Source organism: Phaethon lepturus, unplaced genomic scaffold (genome assembly GCF_000687285.1).
Source record: "Phaethon lepturus isolate BGI_N335 unplaced genomic scaffold, ASM68728v1 scaffold1543, whole genome shotgun sequence".
In the NCBI taxonomy this organism is placed as follows: domain Eukaryota; kingdom Metazoa; phylum Chordata; class Aves; order Phaethontiformes; family Phaethontidae; genus Phaethon; species Phaethon lepturus.
In genome coordinates, this window is record NW_010526783.1 from 79,700 (window position 1) to 106,126 (window position 26,427).

General features: G+C 43.6%; 1 protein-coding gene across 1 annotated transcript in view; it reads left to right on the forward strand.

Moving 5' to 3' along the window:
- The window catches only part of LOC104617755 (DENN domain-containing protein 5B), a gene marked incomplete at both ends in the record, with an annotated part of 51,288 nt that extends 25,127 nt beyond the window's left edge, over positions 1-26,161 (forward strand). The window contains 8 exons of the mRNA XM_010283163.1: positions 1,391-1,541; positions 12,956-13,049; positions 16,419-16,550; positions 17,449-17,601; positions 18,094-18,172; positions 19,396-19,477; positions 24,487-24,615; positions 26,040-26,161. Coding sequence (XP_010281465.1) covers positions 1,391-1,541; positions 12,956-13,049; positions 16,419-16,550; positions 17,449-17,601; positions 18,094-18,172; positions 19,396-19,477; positions 24,487-24,615; positions 26,040-26,161 — 942 coding nt within the window. The remainder of the gene's footprint in view (positions 1-1,390; positions 1,542-12,955; positions 13,050-16,418; positions 16,551-17,448; positions 17,602-18,093; positions 18,173-19,395; positions 19,478-24,486; positions 24,616-26,039) is intronic.
- Between the last annotated feature and the right edge of the window lie 266 nt (positions 26,162-26,427).

The following is a 26,427-nucleotide window of genomic DNA, read 5'->3' on the forward strand; positions in this document are numbered from 1 at the left end:
AATGTGGTAGAAATGGAAATCCTATGTCTGCTTAACTTTTTCTATTTAAAATCAATTCTAATTTGCAGGTCGACTGTCTATTCAGCGTCTAGTTTTGGTAGATATTGTGGCACCGGAACCTCATTTTCTGTCTTGTGAAAAGCAGCAAACTGATAGTAATACCAGCTTTCCTTCATATTTATCACTCACAATATATGTGACCCTAGCACCAATCCAGCACCTGTTTGTTTAACCTACTATTTTCGGAATCCTTCAAACCTCTGACCCCACACTACCCAGTCCTTCTCTCCAAAATAAAACTGTACAAAGTGATTTTTTTTTTTTTTTTTTTTTTTGGTAGAGGGGGAAAAAGAAGTTGCTGAGTTTCTAATGATAATGTATGTAAGTCTTATGACAGTTTCTTTCCCATCACAGTTTTATAAAATAGGAAATGAGTTCTGTGTTGTTCTTGACGAATGGAAAATGGATTTAGCTTCCATATTTTTGCATATTTATTCACTAGTCGTGATATGCCGAAAAGAATGGGCCTGCCCGTTAATGGCTGGGCTATAAAGACTTGAATATTAAAGTTGCTAATTAAATGCTGATTCCCCCATACACCCCCTTTCCCGTCTCCTTCACACTGCATCTGGCTCAGTGTTGAGAGGGTGACAGATTTTATTTTCATCCTGCTCAAGATTTGAGTTGAAGTCCTCACGTCCTTAAAGCAAGAGACTGAAGCGCATTAGTCTCAGGGGAGTGGAGGTTCCCGGGGAGCCCTCTCTGGTCTTGCTGTAGCCTCCCCTGTTTCCAAGCATCTGTTCATCTTCTTGATGCTGCTCAGGCCTTGCTACAGTTAGCTATGGGTTTTGGTTTTGTTTTTTTTTTTGAAGGCCTGTCATCCAGTAATGGCATGTCTAATTTCAGGAGGAGGGTCATTATAGGTGCCAGATGTTTGCAAAACTCGGGTATCCGTCCCCGTGCGTCTGCCCAGGGAGACATGTCTGGGGCAAAGCAAGGTGCCCGACCTGACAGAGAGTTGCAGCCGGCCTCAGAGGCCTCCGTTCTGCTGATGGAGCATTAAAGCCAAACCACAGAACTGCAGGGAAAGATTGCACTGCTCTTGCTGAATCATAAACCGTCTCGTAGGCTCCTGTAAATACCTGCTTGCTTAACGGCTAACTCGTTTGTGCCAATGCTAGTTGCGTTGGGTGAAGGAACTAAAAGCAAAATAACAAAATAACAGCGCAGATGTTCCCTCGCTTCTGTAAGCGACAGATTTCTGGGTGTAAAGTTGCTATTTAACTTCTTAGAGCGTTCTCAGGGATCGGAGCATGACCGCTTCTGTTGCCGTAGCGTGTCTTCAGGTGGTTCACTAACGCAGTTGTTCGCCTGTGACTGTGACTTGCAGCCCAATCCATCGAGCAGCGGCTGATGAAGATCGATCACACAGCCATCCACCCGCACTTACTCGATATGAAGATTGGCCAAGGGAAATACGAACAAGGGTTTTTCCCGAAGTTGCAGTCAGATGTCTTGGCAACAGGACCTACCAATAACAAGTAAGCACAGGTTTCATTTTCTGGATATGAAAGCAGGTTTCTCATATAAAAGATTCACGTAATTGGACAGTAGTCCTAATTTTGGATGGCTTCCGACCGGTCTAATGAACCCTAGCAATTTTTTCCATTTCTGGTTTGTACGGGCTGAATTTTTGAAGTTATAGCCATGGTTTGGGTTATGGTAGAAAGCATTGGCTCTGGTTTTGAGAAGATTCCTCAGTGCTATTTTCTCTTTCGGTGATAAGTACCCTGTCTTCTCATACATATTTTTAGTTTTATCATTGCTATAATAAATGTAAAATTCATTTCCTTACTGGTTTGCACTGACTAGGATAATTTGGAAACGCAAGCCAAAATTCAGGTTCTGAAAGAAATTTTGGTATCGAAGCCTCCACAGCATCATGCAGAATGAAATTAATCCCCACTCTATTCCTCTCTTCTTTAGCTGTTAGTACATGGCCCAAAGATTTTTATAGCTCTCTTTCAGTTTCCACGTTGGAGTAACCTGGAAGAATAACTTGGTGGGGGTGGAAAGTATGTGGTTCTGTACCTGGGTCTCTCTTCTGTGTCTGATACGGTTCTGTAGCGCACTTTGATATGAAAGTAGGGGTACCTATAGCTGTGGAATTGAGCATGCCATTACATAGTTAATTTACCTAATGTAAAATGAGAACGTGTAGTATTGATACACTTTACATTTATACCGTTGTAATATAAAGTGAGTGCTGTTAAGTTTTGGGTTGGTTGTTTCTTCTTTCTTTATTCCCACAAAACCCAGGAACGAGGAGCGGGTTTCGTCCCCGTCAAAAATGGAAGATTTGTGCATCAGTGCTTACTACTTCATGAAATTATTAGCTGAAACACTCACTTCCAGTTCCTGTGGTAGGCCAAAATGTGGGAGCACAGATAAATCTGAGAGCTCCAAAAGCTATGATTGTCCAAATGCTAAAGCTATCTCTTGTTTTAGACACATGCATGTGCACGTACACATGCCGCTCTGAGCTCCTGTGTGAGGTGCCCACTCAATTCTATTTATACACCTTTTGTGCACCCCAGTGCTAGCTTATCCCTTTTTAATAATTTACTAGGAATAAAACTTGCAAATGATAAAATAAGATATCCTTAAGCATGGAATGTTTAAAGAATTGCAATTCTTTGAAGGAAATAAAAAAAGAAAACCAACAACCAAAATGAGGAACGCGCATTTCAAAGTTCCTTTGTTTGCAGTCTTCTTGCAATCAGAGACAAAAGCTTATGGGTAATGCTCCCTTGAGGAATAGAGAATTTCTTCATCTTGTGGGATGCTGTGTTTAGCAGTCTGCCTCTTATCCTTATGGTAGGTTTCAGTTTTACAGTGTCAGCAACAGTGTGAGTGTGCCTAACCTGCTCGAAGTTGCCCACATCTTCTGACTCTATTGCAGAATCGTAGTGAATCTATGAATAAGCATAAAATTAAAAAAATAGTTTCCCTTATGCCTTTTGAGATGCTTCTGTTAGATTGGTATCTAGTCTAAAGCGTGACTTTAACTCATTGAGTGATAACTTGATTTAGGCAGCTGGTTTTGGTTTTCGAATTGCAGCGTATTTCAGAATTTGTAAGTACCAAAATCCCATTACTTACCACAAAGCGGTGTCAAAGTGACAAATGTTTGGAATTCCTCCAGTTGTATATTGCCAAAAAGGTCTGTAATTGGAAAATCTCAAGACCATCTGTTTATATCTTTCTGCTTCCTGGCTTTTTATGTGAGCAGCTGAGGACACTCTCTTTCTCTCTGGTTTAAGACATGTAATTCTGCTGAATTTACACCCACATGTAAAACAGATAGCCTTTTCATGCTCTCTGCGAATAGAGCATAATTCTCTTGACCACAAAATCAATTGAAGCATAGCCTTCCATTAATTTGAATTTTCCAGTGTATGCTTCTTGGAGATACCTTGTATTTGCCTATGGGGCTGGGGGAAGAGAACATTTCAGCTACATCTCCAGGCACTTGGCATGTAGCTATTGTGCGTGTTCATAAAGTTAATGCAAAGGATATTGCTGTGTAGATGAGAATTATTTTGCAGACTTCAGTTCTACGTAGCAAATTTTGTCCTGAATTTTGTAAGGAAGTGTTTTTGCAGGGAAAAAAAATCATTTCCGTGCTCCAGTTGATTGTTGTTGGACAGTAGCAAATAAACCAATTCAAAGCTGTTTTCATGAAAACCTGTCCTCACTGGCCAGCAATCAGATTTTTATTGTTTCCCTTTATGGATAGATAAAGGAACAAACATATAACTAGAGCTCGTAATGTTACCTAGCTATTCCCTTCCTGTAGTCAGGCAGGGCACTGAAGGGACCTCTGTCAGTGACTGGGCTGTTATGTTGTATAATAGATTGTATCTAAATCAGAAAGAGAATGCAAAGACCGAGCACTTTGAGTTTGTTTAGTCCTAGATCCTGTATGTGATCCCAGAAAACCACGTTGCCTAGAGAGGCAGAAATTGTGTTTGGGAGAGGAGGTGTCTGGCTCTTGCTTGCTGGGCATGGAGAGCGGGGCTTGGGGGCAGAGGGAGGGTTGACAGTCATCGTGGATCCCTTCCACTTAAACGCAGCTGGAAACAAGTGTTGATCACGTGTTAAAACACTGAAGTCTGTCATAGAAGTGAAGTCTAATAATGTCTCGTCTGTCAGCCCAAGGCCGTGCTCAGCAGCGTGCTTTGCCCCACTTCTGTCATTCCGCTGCCGCCTCCTGCTTCCCCCCAAGACGTTCTCTAGAAGACTGGACAAGGGGGTGAACCTGTGCTCCTCTGGCCCTAGCTAGCATTACACTTCTTGCTGCTTTCTTTCATCTGCTTGGTCATTTGTGGGTCAGGAGAGCACCTCCTTTTACATTTGTGCCTATTCTGACCAGCATTCAGACTGCAGGTGTGTGCTTGGTGTCGTCGGGGCTGGTCTTTACCTCTTTCCCCCGTGGTGATCATGAAACGATGACTTGCTCAGCTAAGCAAGAACTTCACTGAAAGTAACTCCAAACTGCACTTCACTGGAAAGAAACTAAAAGTTTAAAAACAAACAAATGGGGAAAAAAAAAAAAAAAACAAACCCCAACAGAAAACCCAAACAAATGAAACAAACCCCACCCCAAGCCCCCACCTCCATAAAATTGAAGAGGCGGCTCACAGGTATACCATTGCCCTAATCATCTTTTTGATCAAAACTGCCAGAACACGGAAAGACATTAACTGCAGAATATGCAGATCTAAACTTAAGCAAAAGGTGATAACTATCGTATCCAAATATTTCCAGAAATTAAAAGAAACATTTTTTTCTGTAAAGAAGAAAAATTCATCCCAGCTAACAGCAATTAGAAAAGAAAAACAAAACAAAACAAAACACCACCACTAAAACCAACAAAAACCAAACCATACCCAGAAACCCTACCCAGTTCTGCCCTCTTTCCCATCAGGCAGCAATGTCCCACTTGAGGGACTCCCTCTGCACTCATCGCCTTTGATACATCCCCCCTTCATGGGAAAACCTTCTGAATCTACAGACAGCAGCTGCAGCTTCCTGTGGGTTCAAAAGTGGCCCGTCCATGCTGCTTTAACCTTGTAAAGTAGTGGCTTCTGCAGAAGTCCTCCTAGAAAGTGTCCCAGGAGAAAACAGGCTGCAGTCCCTTAGGCAGTTTGTCTGTTAAACTGGAAAAAGCAGCAGTTTCTGGAGTCCTCCTTTCCTTTTTTTCAAACCCCAGCACTACACTGTGGTTTCTACGTGTTCCCCTCTTCCTTCCCTGCATGCATTTTCTGCCAGGATTTTGAAATTGTAGCTGGGACTCCGTTGGCTGGTGCATTCGCAATGATCCAGGAGAGGAATTTGAATGACAAAAAGCCAAGCTACATAAACACTTCATGGGTTTTGATTAGCTAATTGTTAAATTAGGGCAAATATGCTTACAGTGCAAAATTAAAACAATGAAACAAGCTGTGTTTTCAATTTAATTGATTACCTTGTAACTTAATTTGTACTGAGAAGCTTGATAAATGAGATTAAATACTGCAGAGGAAAACAGTGATTGCACACCAAGCATGGGAATACATTTGCATCCTGGGAATTTGTAGTGAATGCCTGCAAAGAGCAACTGAACTGGTTTTTTTTTTCTTAGTTTCATTTGGTTTTCGAAGGAAGGTTTTGCTTTGTTACGCATTTACGGAACGGCTTTATTTCTCCTTTTTAGCCTTTCTCTTTGTTTAGCCCTGTTTTTTCCACCTTCTTTATCTGAGCCCCGCTTTTCTCCTTGCTTCCTTCCCTGACCAGCCTGTTTCCTCTTCCCTGCCCTGGCTGCTTCTCTCTCCGGAGCCCTCTCGCTTGTCCCCCGGTTTCCTGCGCGCTGCACGCTTTTGTCTGTCTCAGCGTCCTGCCTGACCGGCAGCGAGCCCCAAAGGAGGGCGCGGGCCAAGCCCTCAAGCACAGACCCCGCTATGCTTGGGCTCCTCACCTGGGGCATTAGCCAAGTGATGCCTTGCTCCGACCCATGAAGCGGATTTTGAAAGTATTTGTTTGCTTGCTCCAGGCATTTGTTCCTGTGCTGCGCTTTGCTGACCTCACCACTGTGTCAGTATTTGTAAAGATGACGTGTTAGGAGTGTACGAAGTTGGTTGGTTTTTGTGCTCTGGTTTACGGCACGACTTACATGGGTACTGTCCCGTGGCCTCCATCACCGGCCTTCGCTTCAAGTTGCGAACTGCCCAGCCTTTATCTGCCTGGTGCTCTCATTCTCCTCATTTTTAAATAGGACTACTGTTTGCTTATTCGCTAACATCAACATCGGTTAATGTTTTTAAAGAAAATATTTTATATATATAGATAGATAGATAATGCAAAGTGGTTGCTGGATCTCTATATGATGATAGAATTCATTCTGGTTTTAACTAAATTATTTTTTTGAATGGGAAATGATCTGTCTCTTGTACAGAGTGCTTCATATTATATGGGCTTTTTCTGTCTCCTTATCTGTTGGGTACTGTTTTAAGACTAGCTTCAAAAATGGAAGATTTGTGCATCAATGCTTACTACTTCGTGAAATTATTAGCTCAAACCCTCCCTTCCAGTTTCTGTGGTAGGCCAAAATGTGGGAGCACAGATAAATCTGAGAGCTCCAAAACCTTTTTTTTTCTTCTTTCAGTCAAGCCAACAATTGCATTTTCAAGTACTATAGAGTAGCATTCCTAAAAAAAATTCCTGCAGCACGTCTAAATGAGTGAGAAATGAGCCAGCAATGAGCCAGCCACACACAACACTGATGTTGTTTAAATGTTGCGAGTAGGAAAAACTCACCTTTTAGGTATGAAAATCGGAAACAAGCAGTTGCTACACATTAGGTAACCTAATATAGCAAACCACTGGCAGGTGCAATGAGAATATTAACCACTTGTGTTCAAATACATTCATTTTCAAGAATAAAGTGTGACTTACGATCTGTGCTTAAAAATGGTTTCTGAAATAGGAACTATGTGCTATAGGGACTTGGAACCTGATGGGCGAGTCTCCTGAGAGCTGATCCTCTTCTCAGCTGGTGCAAGGTGGGAAAAGGGCAATTAACTTCTTTCAGTTAATACATCATTTTAAAATAGCTATGCAGAATTAAAGTTCACAGGGAGAGGTGTGTGTCTTGCATCCTGTATTCTATTTACTCTCCCCTGAACAGTGTTACTGTCTCAAGGGGACATAATCTGACGAGACAGCCTGTCGGCACAAGACCGCTCTCTGCAAGGCATTTTGCTCATTTTTGTCCACCCGATCAGCAGTTGAAAAGCTTTCCTCTTCAGCCCTGCAGCAGAGATGGAAAAGGTGCATTGGTCTCCATCTGAGCCTTCACCCTCCTTACCACGCAGCAGTGTGTGCGGGGCATGCTCGCGGGGCAGAAGCCCTCCCCTCTCCGCCCACCTGCTATCAGGTGGAGCTTGGTTTCCACCTTCCTTTTAGTTTGTTCGGTCCCACGTATATTTAAGTTGGAATCTCCGTGTAGTCCCGCGCAAACTACTTCTGATCCCAAGCGGGTTACGTGTGTGGTCTGCGCGTATTTAGCGTGTGCAGGTTGCGTGCGCGCTTTAGGGGCGTTTGGTGGAGGGTGTAGTACAGCTATGTGCTAATCTGTGAATAGAGGAACGCAGTCAGTTAGCTCCTGTGGTGGAAGTATATAGGTAAAAGGGGTATTGTCATGATGCGCAGACCTAAACAGCAGTCTGCCTCGGGAGGTGGTCTGTCTGAGGAGATTTGGGTTCTGTCCTACGGACAAGTGCATTTGTCTCCTTCTTCCTTTCTGTTATCACTGTAAATAGATTGTAAATTATGATAGTGATTTTCATGGCGATGGCAATATCAGTTAATTCCATCTGTGAACGAAGTTCTCTAGCAGCATGCTGCATGTATTGCAGTATATATCCTGCCTGTTACACCAAGGTCTGGTTTGGGTAGATGTAATTTCTTCATTTCTCCATGGAGCTTTCAAAGGGGAGGAAAGGGGGGGAGGTAGGAGGGGAGAGAGAGATGTACACATGGTTGCAGTGTAGCATGGCCAGTCCTGGTGTGAGGCTCCTGTTTTGCTAGATTGGTTTCTGACAGTTCAGCTTTGATGCTGGCTGCCTTGTCATTTTTATTACAGAAATTAAGCATCCCAGGTTAAGTATCATCTTTTTCAAGTGTCACCTTTACATTTCCTCCAACCTCTGCAAACCTGTTCCTATGCTTGTTGGGTCTAATTTGATATTAAACAATACTGACTTCACTGTCTTCATGTTAAAAGGATCTTAGTTGGCGCTGCCTTCATTTCATTTCTCTGTGTCAAACAGAGCACAGTCTTCCCTCTTCACCGAGAGGGTGGTCAAGCATTGGAACAGGCTGCCCAGGGAGGTGGTGGAGTCGCCATCTCTGGAAGTGTTCAAAAAACGTGTGGATGTGATGCTTCAGGACATGGTTTAGGGGACATGGTGGCGCTGGATTAGTGGACTTGATGATCTTGAAGGTCCTTTCCAACTTTAGTGATTCTGTGATTCCCTGGTCCCTCCTCTGAAATGTCACTGCTTTTTCACAGCCCCTGGAGGTGAAGAGCATTTGGACATGGGAGTTAGAGGCAGGCACGCTGCTGAAAAGAGCCTTTTCTCCCTTCTCCATGTAGGTAGTCCATGCTCATGGCTCTACAGGCAAAAAAGATAAGGGGAGGGGGTGTTTTTCGGGTCAGGGAGTACTCGGGCAACACCTAGCCTGGGCAGCAGCGCTGTCTGTGCTCCCGGGCACCAAGCGGCTTGGGGGCTCATCCCCCCAGGCAGGGAGCAGGCTGGAGGGCTTCGTCTCCTCCGGCGTCTGCTCCACGGCGTCACGAGCGGTGGTGGTTGGGCTGAAATCTGAGGACTAAGGGCTGACGACAAGCGGATGTTTGCCTGTGTGAGCAACAGTTTTCCTCAGCAGCACCAGGGCTGAGGTGGGTATGAGGCAGCAGCTGGTGGCAGGGCCAGGAGAGGCACCCGCATGGGATTTCGGCCACCCAAGGGGGATGGTGTGACCACTGGGCAGGGCTTTTACCCCCCTTAAAATCACTTCAAGTGACCAAAGGGAGAGGAGGAGTAATTTAAAATGCAGTCTGTGCTGATGAGAGGAGAGGGAATGGTTATTGTAATATTGAAGCATTATTTTGGGAAAATTCTGTGTGGCCCAGTAAAGAAAAGGCTTTAAAAGATTTTGCTGCTTAATCCTGCTTATCTGCTGTTGGATCTCCACAAAATCTCCCGGAGAGATTCAGAGTGGCATCCAAATGCACAGACCTCACCTGGCGCCCCGACAGCTCCTCTTCCTCAGCTTGGAGGTCGGGGAAGAGGGAGCGCGCAGCTCGCTGCGTGTGCAAGTGCTCCAGCTAATGAGCCGCAGTCTTTTTTTTTCATAAACGCCTAATGGTCTTTAAGTTTGTGTGCTTAAAATGTTCAAATAGTTCTGATTAATAATCTGGAGAATGGTCTGTGCCTTCTCCCAGATGGAGCACAGGGCTGGAATTAACTGAAAATGCTTTAATGAAGGTGTATTACTTGTAATTATTCTGTGGCTTTCATTCTGCTTTCACTTTTGGTGAGACGTCTTCCCTCAAAGGACGCTTCTGGCAGTTCTTACATCTTCCAGTAACTGTAGAAATGCAGGATCCAAGCTTTGTCTAGAATTCAGAAAATACCAGATAAATTGGGGCAGAAAAATATGATATGGGTAATATTTGATCTGTAAGTTTTCTATGTACTATTGGCATTCTGTCGTGTGAAATGTAAGCGTGGTACTAACTTGCAATAAATAGAAGGTCTCCAGAGCCAGGTAGCTGAAGTCACTTTTACATCTGCTGTCCTCTGTTCGAGCGGCTGTTTTTTCTGATCATTTCTACTTGTTCAGGTTATTAAAATGTAGGGTTTGATTTCCCCCCCCTCAGTCATCTAATGAAGTGTTGAGTGTTGCTTCTGGGGCAAGGGGGGGAAAGTAGTGACTTATTAAACTCATGGGCGGTATATTTTTAAGACTTCCGAGGAGGTGCAAAGACACTTATGTCAGTAATGTATTCCTCTGAGAAGGTATCAGCATTTACTGTGCAGACACCTATTGGGCTGTTTTGTTTAGTTACCAGAGACTTGAGGCTATGTTGCTTTAAAAATAAATTTCTTGTCATATGGGATGGTGAGGTGCTGAACCATAATTACATGCAGCCCCAGGTGTCTGTTTCTTCCTTTGTACTTGTCGTCTTGACATTATTTGGGAGGTAGGAAGAGACTTTGATTTGACTATGAAAACTGTAGTTGCTGTGATTTTTTTCCCTTTGTATCTGTGCAGTTAGCCAAAATTTGGTCTTTGGTTGACCCACTGGAGAAATTTGTGGAGATAGTTAGTTAGGTATATGTATGCAAAGTCCTTCTCTCTGGAAACAGGAGACTGGTACACTTGGTTACTAGGGTCACATCTCTGAACTTCTCTTGGGTCAGGTTCCCCACCCTACGCATCCCCATCGGCTTGCTGGACGTGTTAGAACCCAAGTCCGGCCCTGTGCAAGGGTTTCTTCCTCCATCCATGCTTGCATCTGCCTACATGTCGCCAGCTGAAACTCCTTGCCTAACTAGTTCAGATCCCAGATCTTGTATCTATGTGCTCTTGTTTGGGGTGCACCCAGGAATAGATGGGTTTGGGATCTGGAGATTGCGGTCTTGCCAGTATCACGTGTGTGAAGAGGCTCACCAAGCACACACTTCTGTCTTTGATGTGGACCTCTCTAGGTTTCCTCTGCGTAAATATATCAAAGGCAGAAAACCCAAATCCCCAGGGGCTCTGCCTGTTGATCACAGCTCTTCTAGAAAAAGCCATTGCAGAGCAGTCATTCTGGCGTGGTGCCCAGCATGGACACTTCAGTCTGGAGTAAAGGGGCCAGGATGAAGGCAGGTTTTGAAGGTACTCAGGTACTGAGGTTGGGGTGTGGGGGGGTGTTGTTTTCTTGGTTGTTTTTTTTTGGTTGGTTGGTTTTTTGTTTTGTATTCCAGATTTAGGTTATCCCTTCAAATTCTTCCAGGCAGTATCCTCCCATAGGTAGAGCCTTATTCGTACATCCTGCCAGGCACCAGAGCAGGAGTGCTGCCCTGGGCAGGCTTTGTGTTCTGGTCCGCCTTGGTTTTGCTCTTTAACTTCTGAGTGCAGGAGAGGGGCAGAAGAGTTGACTTCATGAAATGACTGAAAGGCTACACACTAAAAGGCTTTTTTTTTTTCTTTTTACTGTATTTGAAATATATTTTTAATTGTAGTAAACACAACCACAGTAATTAAATAAGATTATTCTGAAGATATAGCCTTCATGTTGATGTCTGAGACAAATGAAAGATTGTAGGGGGGCAAGTCAGTAGGAGACAACACAATTAAAGATTAATGAACCCAGATCTAGTGGTCAAGAAGATGGAGAAGTAGTTGTACTTAAGTAGTAAACCATGAAGACTGAGTTGTTCTTTTACTCTTGAAAAATGTAACTGTCATGAGGTCAGCAAAATTCACAGTAATGGGGGTAAAGGCAGCAGGGGGACATTGCAACCACTGACTCAATGGAGGGACTATGCAAACTACCACCCCCACACACTTTCTAGGCACATGCATGATAATTTAAATATGTGTAACCAATAATAAGCAATGTGGTAATTACTAGCCAATGAATGTAAATTTGGGAGGCTCTCCTATTGGTTTTGCTAGTCGTGTAACGGGATAAATACGTGGCGATTCCTCAGTGTGGTGTACTAGCTTTGTGGAATACCACCTAGCACCCATAGCTGCACAAATATGCTTTAAATAAAGTATCTACTCTGTGTGTATATTGGAGTGTTGCACACCGGGTATACAATCCCACTTTTGGGACAAAAATGTGCATTAAGATACTTATTTTTAATGCTTCATAGGTTGCTTTCTACGGTGCTATTTCAGCTTTCTTTTATAAATAATGTATTAACGTCTTTATTCTCTGCACCAGTTGAGCATTTTTGTTTTCAAGTATTTGACAGAAGGCTATGGTATTATTAGAAACCCTACAATCAGACTAGAAATTCCTTGGGACAGAGTTACCTTGTTTCGTGTTTTGTTATAGAATCTGGCATAAAGGAATTTGGACACTTGGGAGCTTTAAGGTTACTCGGTTTCAAACCTGGTTACGAAGTGGCTGCTTTCAGGCAACAGCTTCAGATGAGGAGAAAATTCAACTGGACATATATGAACATGTAGAAAAAATACAGGCTTTCTGTGGCATTTAGAAGCCCAGTGCAAAAAAAAGATATGGTGAAGATAGAAAGATGACTAGTCCCAGGAACATCAATATTGTTTATAGCGTTTAGACATAGGTGCCCTCAATAGCTCAGTAGTTACTATCGCAATGAGAAGATTCTCTAAAAATAATTCCTGGAAGTACCACAGAAAGTGGAGAAAGAAGTACCACCTCTCACAAGAGGAAAATTTTAGAAGCTAATACTTAAAATACATCGTTGTGTTTTGTTTGTTCCTACAGACGCCATTTTTACCAAACTTCAGCAAATACAGTAAACAATGGTGGTGTTGGATAACTAAGTACAGCCATTTTCCTGGTGGTGGCATCAATGATCTGCATTTTGGGTAACACAGGAGCTCTCACTGGAGACCCTGGCAGGCAGCAGACACGTTTCCATTAGGGCTTCTGTCCCTTGGGTGTGCGCTGGCCTGTCACCCACCTCCCGGGGGAGGTCAGGCACCAGCTTGCACCCGCGTCTACTGCAACGCCCACCTTTGTGCCTTTGCTTCTCCCGCCGCAGACCCACCAGATGTCCCCGGCTCCTCATCTAGGCTTTCCCTCCAGATTTTTTTCCCACTCCTCCTCCTCACGTGTCTTCTCTCTCTCTCTCTGACTTTCCAGCCGCTGGGCCAGTCGCAGCACGACCGCGCAGCGGAGGAAAGACCGCCTGCGGCAGCACTCGGAGCACATCGGGCTGGACAACGATTTGAGGGAGGTAGGCGCTGTCATCTGTCTGCGGGCAGCACGAGCTTGTGGTCCAGGAGGTGAGACCTAGACAAACGATGCGTTGCTACTTCGAGCAGTTTTATTGCTGCCCTAAGGTTTGTGTGGGTCTCTGCAGCCATTTCATTTAGACGCTGCTTGTTCACATGTGCTTGTATGTGTTGTACAACTTCAAAGCAGGTACTAGAAATAAAAGGCTGCTGCTATTTTTGAATAAGATAGCCCCTTTGTCATCAGGAAAACGGGTTATTTGCTGATACAGACCCCAGTCGTGTAACTGAATGCAGAGAGCAGAGTCCTGGTGCCTGCCTGGGCGCAGCTGCCGCACTCTGGCCAGGGTGAAGATCTCTGCACAAGTCAAGTCCTTGAGTAATGTCAGTGCTGTAGGGGTGAATGGAGCAGGACACTTTTCTTTTTTTAAAGTTGTGGGGTTTTTTTCCCTCTGTCCCTCTTATGTAGATTCCTGACATCAGTAAGCCTATTTGAAAGGTTAAGACTTTGGGGCCTTTTTATGCCTAAAGCTTGGAAACTCCCATCCATCTTGTAAATGTCAGTTGCATACACGTTCTTTCTTTCCCATCTTTTCAGTTTCTTGTCCTTCATTAAATATTTTCTGCCATATTTTTTCCATTGATATCCATGTGCTGCTTTTGTGTGTCACTAGCAAAAATAAAATGTTCATGCTGTTTTGTGGTAAAACTTGCTGAGTAATGTTGGCCAGCGTTGGCATTTGCACTCTGAAAGAACCCAAATGGATGAGTGGACTCTTGAACCGCAGCTTTGAACGATGTTTCATGGAAACACAGCAAAGCAGCACTTGTACGCGCTTCTTGCCATTTTTGCTAATGTGGCTTTGCAAGTATATTTTAAACATTGCCTTGCGTGTATATCTCAGCAGAGCCCTTTCAGTACTTTGTCATGTATTTACTTTCTTCTTTTTCTGGCTGTGGATCATATGCATGCTTCTTTTGCTTTGTCTCCTCTTTCTTTCTGGCTATTCTGCCATTGGGGCATCTGCCTCCTCTTAGCCATCGGAGGAGCTTTTGCTTCGTCAGAACTCAATGGCCTTCTGGGAGTGGGATCAGGGACCACCCCCTCCTGCACGGCCTCCTAAAAAATCCTTCTCTGAATGCTGCCTGGTATGTTTTAGGTTTTTCTTGTTGAAAGCTGCTTTTGAGATGTTGTTTAGCGTGAGGAACCGCTGTCTTCACTGCGTCTCAAACCTGTAGTGCTTGGAAGTGTGGTTATAATCGGAAAAGTAGCTGGAAATCAGCTCTAGGTTTCCACGCCAGCTTGCTGGCAAGCATGATGGCTCCAAGGCTGAAAGACAAGAATTGTGTTTTGCTGCTTTTTTTCCCCATGTTGCTCACCTGGCAATTCAGCTTAGGGTGTCAAATCCAAAAAGCATTGCTTTCCGACTGCTGGTTCATCACATCCAAGTGTGGAAGAGGGGTGGTGGTGTGTGGATGCTGATGAACAGGCAAAGGGAAATCTGTTGGATCTTTCAGCTCACCCTTATTCTTCTCTTGAACGTAGAAGAGTTAATAATTTTTTATTTTTTATTTTAGTATAATAACGACATACGATGAATAAAGTAAGGTTATCCATGTTTTGTACTCTTCAGACTATAACCGCACTTTGCATTTTATTTATCCCTTTGCATTTAAAAAGAAATACTAGATTTCCTAATCATATGTTCCCTGTACTACTTTTTCACTGTTCTTATTGCTAATTTTTGCACTGTTAGATGCGAGTCACGTGTGAGATTGCTGAGCAACACGCTTTCATCATCTGTGATTTTTTTTTTTATTCCCACATGTAGTTTTTCAACTTTTTAATTTTTAAGTCCTTACAGTATCAGTGAAACTGTAATTACCTAGGTGAGCACTTTTGTTGAACACAGCTTTCCACAGCAGAACCATACATTCTTATCTGAACTGTTGGACTGATGTGAAGTGGTTCTTGTCCAAATTTTCTGTTGCAAAAGTCCAATTGTGTCAGAAAAACTGTACTCCCATCATTAAAAAAAAAAAAAAAAGAGCTGTTTCAATTAACTTTAATGTGTTTGGATTTTGCTTTTGCTTTTCTTGATCTAGTGGGCAGAGAGGTTGTAGCTAGATGATCTTTACGGTCTCTTCCAACCGAAACATTCTATGACTCTATGAAATAAATTATTTTTTCCCCAGACAGAAAGCTCTAAGGATGCAGCAGCTTGTAATATCCTCTCAGTTCCTCAGAAAAACCAGCCAGCAGCAGTGCTAAGTCACTGGAGGGGTGTGACCTGCTCCTCTCGGGGGAAGGGCGGTCGTTCTCACACACCGTCTGCCAAAGAGGCAGCATTAACTGGATAAAATATGGAGCATTCCCACACCAGGCTATGAGTGCTGTGCTTCACAACTTTTATTTGGCAGCATTCTATTATGTTATTCTTTTTAACAGAAACTTCATAAATAATGCTTGGACAACTTTTTGATAGGCTTTACTTTTGCACACCTATAAATGTGGCCAACTTCTTAGCTTTGCTCAGGATGTGGCCCTCTCACTGATGTTGGGGGCGGAGGACACTTGTTGATTGGTTTGGGGTTCTTTGCTTAAAAAAAACCAACCACACACACACACACACACACACAAAAAAAAAAAGCCCTGAACAATAAGGCAATGTAGCAGGAAGGTTTAAAAGTCTTTTACTGTAGCTTGGATTTGTTTTTTAAAGAACACGCCAATTTTTGTCCATAGTTCTCAATTACCACCCTGCAGTAAAAGCATGAATGATCCTAAATGTCAGTTTTGTTTAAAACGAGCTTCATTTGTAATTAAGAAGTTAGTTGAGAGTAAAATCAAGTCTGATTTTTCCCACATGAAGCATCCAGATGAAAAGTAATGGATGAAATCTTTCTCCTTCATTTCTGCTTCTTGTAATTTATTTTCAAAGGATTTTTTTCGGTTCATATATAGTCTGGTCACAAATTAGACAAACTGCCTTTTTTTTTTTTTTTTTTTTAAGTGAGAATCAAATATGCAATGGAAAGAAACTTTACTTGGTATTTTTACTTTATTGCTGAATGAAGGTATCACACTTTTATTCACTTGCTGTGGCTAACTTCGTGTTAGTGGCTAACAGCACAGTTCCCTAGCTAACATTGACTGCTTTGGTTCCACGAAGGAAAATACCCTGCTTTCTCTGTTGTCAAAAGGGAGCATTCCACTTCTCCAGCCCGACATCTAAGCATCAGACAAGTCGTGGTGTTGTTCCTAGATTAACACTAGCTCATTCCTTTTCACCAGCATTTGCTTGCCTAGGATTAGGATGAGGAGAATCCCTCTGACTTGTAATATCTGAAATTATTCTGTTTATTTTTAGAAATACATGCAGGAGGCAAGGAGTTTAGGAAAAAATTTAAGGCAGCCCAAACTCTCAGACCTCTCTCCAGCTGTGATTGCGCAGACCAACTGGAAATTTGTGGAAGGGTTACTGAAGGAATGTCGCATGAAGGTAAGTCCTTCCTCCTTCCCCACCGCCTGCTCTCCCCTTGCTTACATGGAGCCTAAATAGCATCTGTAGATGGTGTCCTGAAAGTCCTTCACAGCTGCAACAGCATTGGCCTGTTGGTGTACCGGGCTATTGCAGGGTGGATGTCCCTTAGTGTTGTATTTTTCATCTGCTAGAAGAGACAGAAATGTGTTACCACTCTTCTGTTTATGCAGTCAAAGATGGTGAAATGAGTAAAAAAATGACAGGAAGGAGAATCAGCATGATCAGACATCTTAGGGAGGATTTCCTTTAATTGTTCATATGTAAATGTAGCCTAAACATAGTGGGTTCAAGAGCCATGGTCAAAAAAGGAAGCGTTCAGTGTGTGCGACTGTTGCGCGTGTTATTTATGCAGAGCAAATGAAGTATATCAGTTTCTAATATTAAAGAAGTGTTTATAACCATTGAAATATAATTTCTTTGTGTCTTTGAGTTGATTGCAGTTGGTGATATACTGTGTTACCTGAGTTTTAAACTTTAAACTCAGTTTTAAAGTAAAAATAGTATTTTTAGTACTGTTACAGCTAACAAGAAGAAAAACAGATACCAAGCAAGACCAAAAATGTATCTAGCTCTGTACTCTGTTTTTGATACCAGTCAGTAATAGATCAATGGTGTAGGAATAGGACAATAGATAAAGGGTATAATAATAGGACAATATGGAATAATCATGCAAGCTTTTTTTTTTAATTATTCTTTTTAATTTGCATTCTCTGTAAAGAGATTTGAAGTTTTCTCTGGTCAGGACATTAGCGATGGTCTGTAGATCCGGCACGTTTAAGTAAACTCAGCTAGAAATTCTGTCCCTTCTTGGATAACATTCTTAGAAAACTTTGGGATTTTTTTTTTTTTTTTTAAGACTAAACGCATGTTGGTAGAGAAGATGGGCCATGAAGCAGTTGAACTGGGACATGGAGAAGCCAACATAACAGGTCTGGAGGAAAACACATTGATTGCTAGTCTCTGTGATCTGCTAGAAAGAATCTGGAGCCATGGTCTGCAGGTCAAGCAGGTTGGTAACTGGAAACTCGGGACTTTGTGCATACAGTACTCTAGCAAATACTGAATGCCACCTCTACCTTTTAAGCGGCTACTCAGTGGTGTCATTCCAATGTTAAGTGGGAGGTATCTTTGGGGTCAGAGTCCCTGGTTCATATCTTGTGAGATCTTGGGGGGTTTTGTGGATTTTGTTTGTTAAGATTTTTTTTGAGAGGTATCTCTGGAAATTGCAATGATGTTGTCAAATAGGTGTTTGGCTGCTTCTCTTTCAACCTTCAAAAGAGAAACCCAGGGAGAGGACCAAGAAACAGGGTGGGTGGTGTCAGGGCGATTGTCCTCTTCTCTTCCTGAGGTCTCATGGCCCAAGAGAGAAGGATTGACTCTCACCACTGAACTTCTGGCCCACTGAAATGCCATTCCATTATTTTGCCATGTTCACTGGCTGCTTTTTTTTTTTTTTTTGCATCGTTTATTTAAAGCTACATACTACATATTCAATTTTCAGGGGAAATCTGCTTTGTGGTCCCATTTACTTCAGTACCAGGAGAGAGAAGAGAAGCAAGAGCATAGTGCAGAGTCCCCAGGTGAGTACTTGGCAGCTGACTTCATGAAGGATCCATCACAGTGAATGAACTCAGGCCTGGGAGGAACAGTGTAACCATGCAAAACCCATGTAGGACTTTCAGTGTGTTTGCTGGCTAATATCACATTTATATTTTGAGACCTTTCATAATCGTTATGAAGGTGCCTTGATGTCTGGACAAAATTAACATTGTTGGAGGCAAATGAACATACTTGTTATCCCTGTTTAGAAAATCACTTGATGTCTGTTCGCTACCTTCATTCCCTTTTAAGCAGCATTGAGTGAGGTGTGAGAAGCAGTCCTTCTGCAAGAGTTGATTTCTGATGCAGATGAAGGTGTGGAGCTGTGGCTGAGACAGCTGACATTTTTCTTTCAGTGGGCATAAGCTGCCTCTCAAATCCCATGTTCAATAAGTATTTATACTGGTGGACTGTACAGTTCAGAAGTTGTGTAATTAATCTCTAGCCATCAGTCTACATGCTCAGTTTGTACTTTGGTTTGGCCCTTTACAATCACTAAATTACTTCTGTGTTGTGAGAGGTTGGGTTTCTGATGACCCTGAGATCTCCCTGCCCACAGGCTGCTGATGGGTATTGTAGTAAAAGTCTCTGAACTTCAGTGGGTCATCTTTCACGGACTCTGCAATGCTCCAAATCCTGCAGATAGAAACTTGTATGATCAGTCCTCAAAGACACATCTATGGACAAACTAGTCTCGCTTATGAAAAGACTTTTTAATAAGCTTCAGTGAGTGAGTAATGCATTAAGCAATCTGGCTGGCAGGCACAAATTCCTGAGAGCAAAACGTGTTCACCACAAAGCAGTTTGATCAGTGTAGCAGAATACAGAAATGTGTGGCATTCTTAGTGTCGAATATGCTACTGTGGCTTCATTTTATCTGGTCCTTCTCAGTTGTGAGGTTTTCATAAAAACATATTACTAATAAAACTCATCACTGTACAGATTTATGTTAATGTATTTCACATACGAGAAAGGAAACTGTCAGAGCTCTGAGTTCAGTGCTGGATTAAGGAAGCAATAGGTAATCTATTAAGCATTTTTCATTTTGTCTGGTTCTACGCTTCCAGGATAGAGTTAATGGTAATGCACAGAAACACTGCAGTTAACCAGCCAATTCAGACTGTTTTCAGTTGTATGTAAAACAACTGCATTGCAGACCATTACTGTAATTTTGCATTAACTTGATTTATTTTCTCCATTGTAGTTGCTGTTGGCACAGAAAGACGAAAGTCTGATACAGGAATTACTCTGCCTACTTTGAGGGTTTCCCTGATACAAGATATGAGGTACACAGTTTCGTAAAGCATTAATTGTGGTTTTAATTGTGTGACATAAAGATACTCAGTGAATTTGGATTTACAAAGGCTATGGAGAATTAAACCACCTTCTTAGCCCACATTCAAAGCTACAAAGCATTGCTTTTGCATGTTTACTTGATTTATTTTAGCTAAAAGACAATGAAAAACACACAAGTTTTACTGGGGTTTTTGTTTTCCCCAGGGTGTTCTTCTGGCGATAATGCCAACTTCTACAACTAACAGCAGATATGTTGAATTCCTTGGTACTTTGAGTTTGTTTCTTTTTGTTTGTTTTAAATTACTGACCAAGCAAGTACAGTTGATAGACAAAACAAAGGGATATAAAAACCTGCTTGCAATGCCTGAGCAATATGCTTTCTTTTCAACTAGCATTTTATGACAAATAGTAATAAATGTACAAATTTAGAAATGTAATCAAACCTAGTATTTGGGTGAGTTTACAGTTGGAATGTGAAGTAAGGGCAGGTGCTCTCTAGGAGATCACAGCCTGGCTCCGGAGAGCTTTTTAGGAAGTGTTGGCTGGGATCTGGAAGGATTAGAAAGTAAGAAGAGGTGGAAGCTGATGTTACAGCACACATAGTTGTTCTTCAGGGTATCTCCTTGACCAAGGCACTGTTTTGACACTTCACTTGTTATGGCTAAGCATTGCAGTGAGGTAAAAGTGCCATGAAAAGAGGGGAGGAGTAATGCAATAATGCTCATCTGCAGAGAGCTGCTAGCAATTGCTAGCGCTTTAATGTGTGAGGCAACATGAGTATTGTTTTTTGTAATACCATGTCCTTCTTCCGTGTAAAAATACAGCAAAAAATCTCATGGTAAAAATAAGATTGATTGTAGTTAGTTCACAAAAACATTATTATAGTGATGTGATTTTTACCATATGTGTTATTACATTACAGATTTTTTTTTTCTGATGTGAGACCACACAGACTTTTCTAAAAGAAAATGACTGTACTTCCCACCTGCAGTCTGCAACCTTTTTGTTTGATGCTATGTAGTTTGAGTCTTGTGCTCTGATTTGGAAGAATATGACATGCCACGTAGAGCTAAAATGATATGCAAAAGAGGGAGGAAGAATATATACAGTGTAATAAGGAGTATTATTATATTATATTAAGAGGTCATTTTGAACACGTGTCTGTCATTTTCGCATCCCCCTCATGGGACGTGGCAGCTATTTACTTAATTCAGTCCTGTGAGGCTGACAGACACGTAGAGGGTCAGTCTGAGGAAAGGATGAAGGAGGATCTGGAGCAGAAACTCACATGCTGGGAGGGGATTGCTGGAAGAAGAGGCTGCGTGTGCTCGCGGGTACATGCATGTGTTTCGTCTTCCACGTGCTCCCACTTGAGTAGAAAAAGCCCAGCATGGACCTGAGCCCTCCTGCTTGAATCACAACAGTGTTTCAGCTGCATTTCAGAGGAAAAAGTACAGAAGCGGAACATTACCTTTTGTAGTATCTTGGGTATTCATGATTGTCCACAAACATGTCTGGTCATAGAAAATGCTGGGCAGATGGCGAGTTGAATTTGTCATCCATAATCTCGTGGCATACTTTCTCCTGCTTGGAAGGAATGCTGCTTACTATTTCTTTGCACACACAGATTTATGCTGAAGTTGGAAGGATGAGTAATTGTTAAATTGCCGGGGTTGCAGTGCTAACTGAACTAATGGCTAGAGGATTAAGCATTGCCTTAAGCATGGCTTGGTTTTGATGGCTTGTGCAATGTTATGTAAACAACCTAAAAAGCAGGGCTGAATCACAGTCACGCTCTGACAGTGCGATGAGCCTGTGCTACAGGTAACATTGTGTGTCCTCTGCCTCCCTCGCAAAGCCAGGCATCTTAGATGTGGTGGTGGAGATGCTCAGGGTGCTTATTTTGGTTCTCCACACGGAGAGTCTCTGCACAAGTGTGTTCGGCGTATGCCCTTCAGCCTTTCCCCCGGGCAAGGATCTGCAGCATCTCTCCCACCCCTCTTCCAGCTCTCCGGCAGACTCCTGCTGCAGCCTGCCTCCTGCATGGCCGCACCCCTCGGGCACATCGCTGCGCGTCCCGCTGGACCAGTCAGCATCAAGGCAACTCCCCGAAACCTTTGGTCCAGCTGGGTTCAAGTTTTCAGGTCCTCCCCCTTAGGGCAAGCTCTCCCTTGCTACCAGCACTTGCTTTCATGCCCCTGTCGTGCCTCCCCTCCCGCGGGGACCTTGCAGCGGAGGATGCAAGCCCCAGGCTCTGGGCCCACGGCAGCGATGCTTAACCTGCTGCAGTCAAAAGAAGCTGGGGTAGCAAAGACCCGTTACCTACACGGTACGAGCTAGTATGGCTCAAAAAAAAGGATCACGAGCAGCCACACCATCCTCGGGGCATGGCGATACTCAGCAGCTGTAACCTTTTCTGCCAGCACAGCTATTTGCAGACGGTATGTCTCGCCGTACCCCAGGCTTACATTTGACAGGGAAAATAGATTTTTCTTTTTTTCTAATGGGATTAAAAGCAAGTCCTAACCTAGGGAGCTGCATTGAAATTGCTGTTCAGCGCTCTGACAAGAAGAGTTTTCTGTGTGGTGGTGAGCATACAGCGCTTACGCTTAGGTCACCGATAAAAATAGAGCTGTTCTGACTCTCACAACTGAGAGTGAAATAAATTTGATTCTGTTCTGTTCCACTCTGCTTTTGCTGACACTAAGCCTGATTACTGAATCTTTTTAATGTTCCTGGCAAGCTGCGTGGTTGCAGATCCTTATTTTTCCCAAATGCACAATTAATGCCAATCTGGTCTGAACCAGAAACAGGTAATGAAGAGGTACAGAGCATGCAAGGAATAAGGTTGAGTCCATCTGTACTTGAATCTTTTCACAGTAAAATAACATACTCAGTGTTTCATATTAGATGTAATTCAAGCTGAGCACTGGGAGGGCGGGAGGGAGATGATAGACTGAGCTTTGATCTTCCCGTCTCAAAAGACTTGAAATGTCTGAGCAGAGTGTCTCAGCACGATGCATTTGAGTGTAGTGCACCTCCTGTTTCTCAGGGACTCCGGATCGCATGCCCAGCAGTCTGGGCTGGAAGGCCTAACGCTGGCTGCCACGCTCGGAGCCTGGAAGGGCTTTCCAGTGCCAGGAGCCAGGCTCTCGGCAGTGATGCAGCTGATAGATGTGACTGCTGACAGGGAGGCTGCTGAGCTTGCTTATGAAGGGCAAGGACTTGTATGTGAGTGTAATGTGCCCTCCTGGGTTTGTTTTACAGCTCACTGAGAATTAGTACTTCTCACCTGGTCCACCAGAGAACTGTCCATGTGTCACATTAGGAAACAGGAGAAAAGTTTCTTAAAAAAAAAAAACAAACAAAAACGAACAAACAAACAAAAACACACACACACCTTTTTTTTCCTTTTTTTTTTTTTTTAAAGGAGTTTTAAGTAACCTAGCTTTTGCCGCTGGTGAGCCACCATTACCCCTATTGATTGTTTCTTCCTGGTGGTGCTTCAGATATGTATGTACGGCACAGCCATGTGATACAGACCCCTCAGCTTGGATTGCAAAGGTAGACCTGTATTTTGAGAATTCAGGGAGGTTAGCCTGGCAGAGAACATTGCTGCTGAGCAATGTCTGGTATCCACCTCATTTGTGCAGAGCAAATGGTTATTTCTGGATAGCACTAAGTTGTACTTAGCAAATTTGCCTCTAAGGTCCTAGTCCTATTACATTAGAAGCTCTATAAACAAGAGAGTATTTTTCTCAAATAATGCAGGGTCTAAATATAATGCAAAGCACATGCTTGGGTATAACAGATGGGGGGAAAGCACGAGACAGTGAGACTGTACTAGTCAATGTAAAAAGCATCAGTCACAGCATGACTTGGTTGGATTTTCTTTGGAGTAAATATTGCCACATTCCCTAAGGCTCAGCAATGCACAGAGGGCCTTCAAAGACGACGCAGGAGTTGGAAAGTAAATCGCAACAGAGATCAGTTCAGACTCAGCTGATGATACTTGCAGTCTGTCATCGAGGTTTGGAGGGCTGAATTGCCTGTGCACTTACCATGCAAACTGTGTGAAAATTAAGAAATTGCAGCTTTTTCCCCTGCTGGAAACTGTTTCTCATTTTTCTTGCTGTTTATTTAACCAAGTGGGTGGGCTTTTGGAAGCAGCTTCACTCTGCCATAGCAGTCCTCTTCCTCTTCTGAAGTTCCCTGTGCTCTAAAACTAAAGTTTCTGGCATTCTCCGGACTGAAATATGGGAAGTTTAAAAAAAGAAAAGCAAAACCATAGAAGAAAGCCCCTATGGAACAGTTCTGCTTTCCTACAGACCAACCATGTGACGGAGAGCTGTTCAGACTATCACTTACATGAGGGCCTCATATCCCTGAAAATGTGATTCTGCTTGTGACTGCCTGTCAACTGTTTTTCCCCAACCATCCTCTTTTTCTCAGATTTCCCATTGCTGCCACCATCAAAGGGTTTGTTAGAGCCTTCAGAGTAGATTGTGGTTTGGAGAAACTTAAGATGTGTATTTGTCCTCTGCACTCACAGACATACCCGTCTGTGTCAGCAGCTTGAGGGAGCCACTGTGATATAACTGGGTCTCACAAGGTGGCTGCTTTTTTTAAAGTGTTACGGTGTCCATGAGGACATTTACCTCAGTCAATTCAGGGATGAGCAGATCTACCCCTGCTGACCTTGGCCAAGCAAGTGCCAGGACACAGAGCAGCTGATACGGGCTGTAGCACGTCCAGGTTGCAACCTGCCGTGCCCGGGAAGGGCTGCCCCATGTCCCCAGGCCAGCCTGGGGCTGCCGGGAGTCTCAGTGCCACGGTGCAGGACTCTGCAGGGCCATGCTGGGGGTCTCTTTCTCTAGAAATTATGTCAGGAGATGTTTTCCAATTCAGCTGCTGCATCACACTGGATATTGCCATTTGAAGCATGTAGGATTTTTATGATTCATTCGTTACTTTTTTCTTCTTTTCCCACCTGTTTCAGGCATGTTCAGAACATGAGTGAAATAAAGACTGATGTGGGGCGAGCCCGAGCCTGGATAAGGCTTTCTCTGGAGAAGAAGCTTTTGTCTCAGCACCTGAAGCAGCTGCTTTCCAACCAGGCACTTGCCAAGTAAGCCGGCTCTTTTTCTCAAAGCTTTGCTTTCACGCCTTCCTCGCTGGTGTGTCACGGTGCTGTGCAGGCTCCGGGCCCCGAGCCTGGATAAGGCTTTCTCTGGAGAAGAAGCTTTTGTCTCAGCACCTGAAGCAGCTGCTTTCCAACCAGGCACTTGCCAAGTAAGCCGGCTCTTTTTCTCAAAGCTTTGCTTTCACGCCTTCCTCGCTGGTGTGTCACGGTGCTGTGCAGGCTCGGGGCACAGCCGGGTGCCCTTTGGGTACTGTGGTTTCCAGTTAGGAGTGACTGAAGGGCAAAGGGTAGCTGGGGGAGGAGATGCTACCCGCCCAGCAGCGCAGAAGTCTGCTCATCTGCATGGAAAAACAAATCACAATTTTCAGGAAGCAGGCCTTAGGTTTTGGTCGTACTGGTGCATTGATCCAAGCCACTTCGCAGCCCTACAATCACTGTATCTTGTGCAAATGAAGCAGCAGGGGCAGGAACACCCCTTTCCTCACAGCAGCCCTGCGTTGCGTTGACTCAGGCCAAACGCAGGCCCCCGTCCTGACTGCCGATGCGCTGGGTTACGGACCAGAGCTCCCAGGCACTCAGCAGCTCCCCCCACTTTGCCTCCCTTTGCAAGCACAGGCACTCAAGGATCTGCCCGCGTAGATATTCCCTGACTTCATTTTCTCAAAGCAATGCATTTAGGAAAACAAACAAACAAACAACAAACCTTATGAAAGCATCCTAGCTATTGCATGCAGTTCTTAGCAGAACTGGCTCTGTGATGTTATGCACATGATTACACCAGAAGCTAACAAATGCTCAAACCTTCTAATGGGGAGAAAGAGGAGTAGCTGAATGCTACCGGCATGGTAGCAGACCTGTCTTTTTCTGAAGTTTCATCTACATCAATCTACCTCAGCAGCTTTTTGGGAGTCTGTTGCCTTCAGACTGTGGGCAGCATCGCAAGCTCTGCACTTCCTCGGAGCGGGTCCATGTTAACTCCTGGTGTGCCTTTGCGCTGCTTTGGGCAACTGGTGGTGTACACTGGGTTTGCCAAAATGAAAGAGCAGTGGGAGGATGCCTGCTGCTTGGTGTTCCGTGGTTTAGTGACTTTTGGATTGTTTTCTAAGGAAGATTAGGTTATTAGGCAAGGCTATTCTGCAGTGGGAAGATGCAGGGAAGAAATGAGGTTGCTGTATGTTGGTTCAGGTGTGCTGTTGTGGGCAGTGTTAGTTTGTATCTCTGCTTTACAGCAAAGCCAAAATTGATGCTTTAATGAGATGAACTCTGTAGCCTTCCTATAGTAGTGTGGAGCTGAGAGTGGTCTGTAAAACACATGTAGCATAGGGGGTAAATGCCCCCTATGGGTTTCTAGCAGCTTGTGTTAGGTATGGTGTTTTTCAAGAAGAAAGCAATGTATTTGTTTCTACCAGGAAACTTTACAAGCGTTACGCTTTCCTGTGCTGTGAAGAAGAACGGGAACAGTTTCTGTATCACCTGCTCTCACTCAATGCTGTGGATTACTTCTGCTTCACAAGCGTCTTCACCACAATCAGTGAGTTGGAGAATCTTCTCTTTTTCCTTCTTTCCTCCCTGAATAAAAAATAGTTGTTGTCATGATTTGTAAGAGATGATGTTGCTGGTGTCTGAGTAGCTGAGCCCTTATCTGGAAGCCTTGGTTGTTGCAGCTGGGCACGTGGGCTCTGGGAAACCAGCTGGAGAGCCAGGGCTGTGTGGGAGCGCTGTGGAGAAGAGCATTGCACAAAGGAGAGCAATCAGCAGAGAGTGCTGCTGTAGCACTTGGTCTTCCTCGCCCAGTTG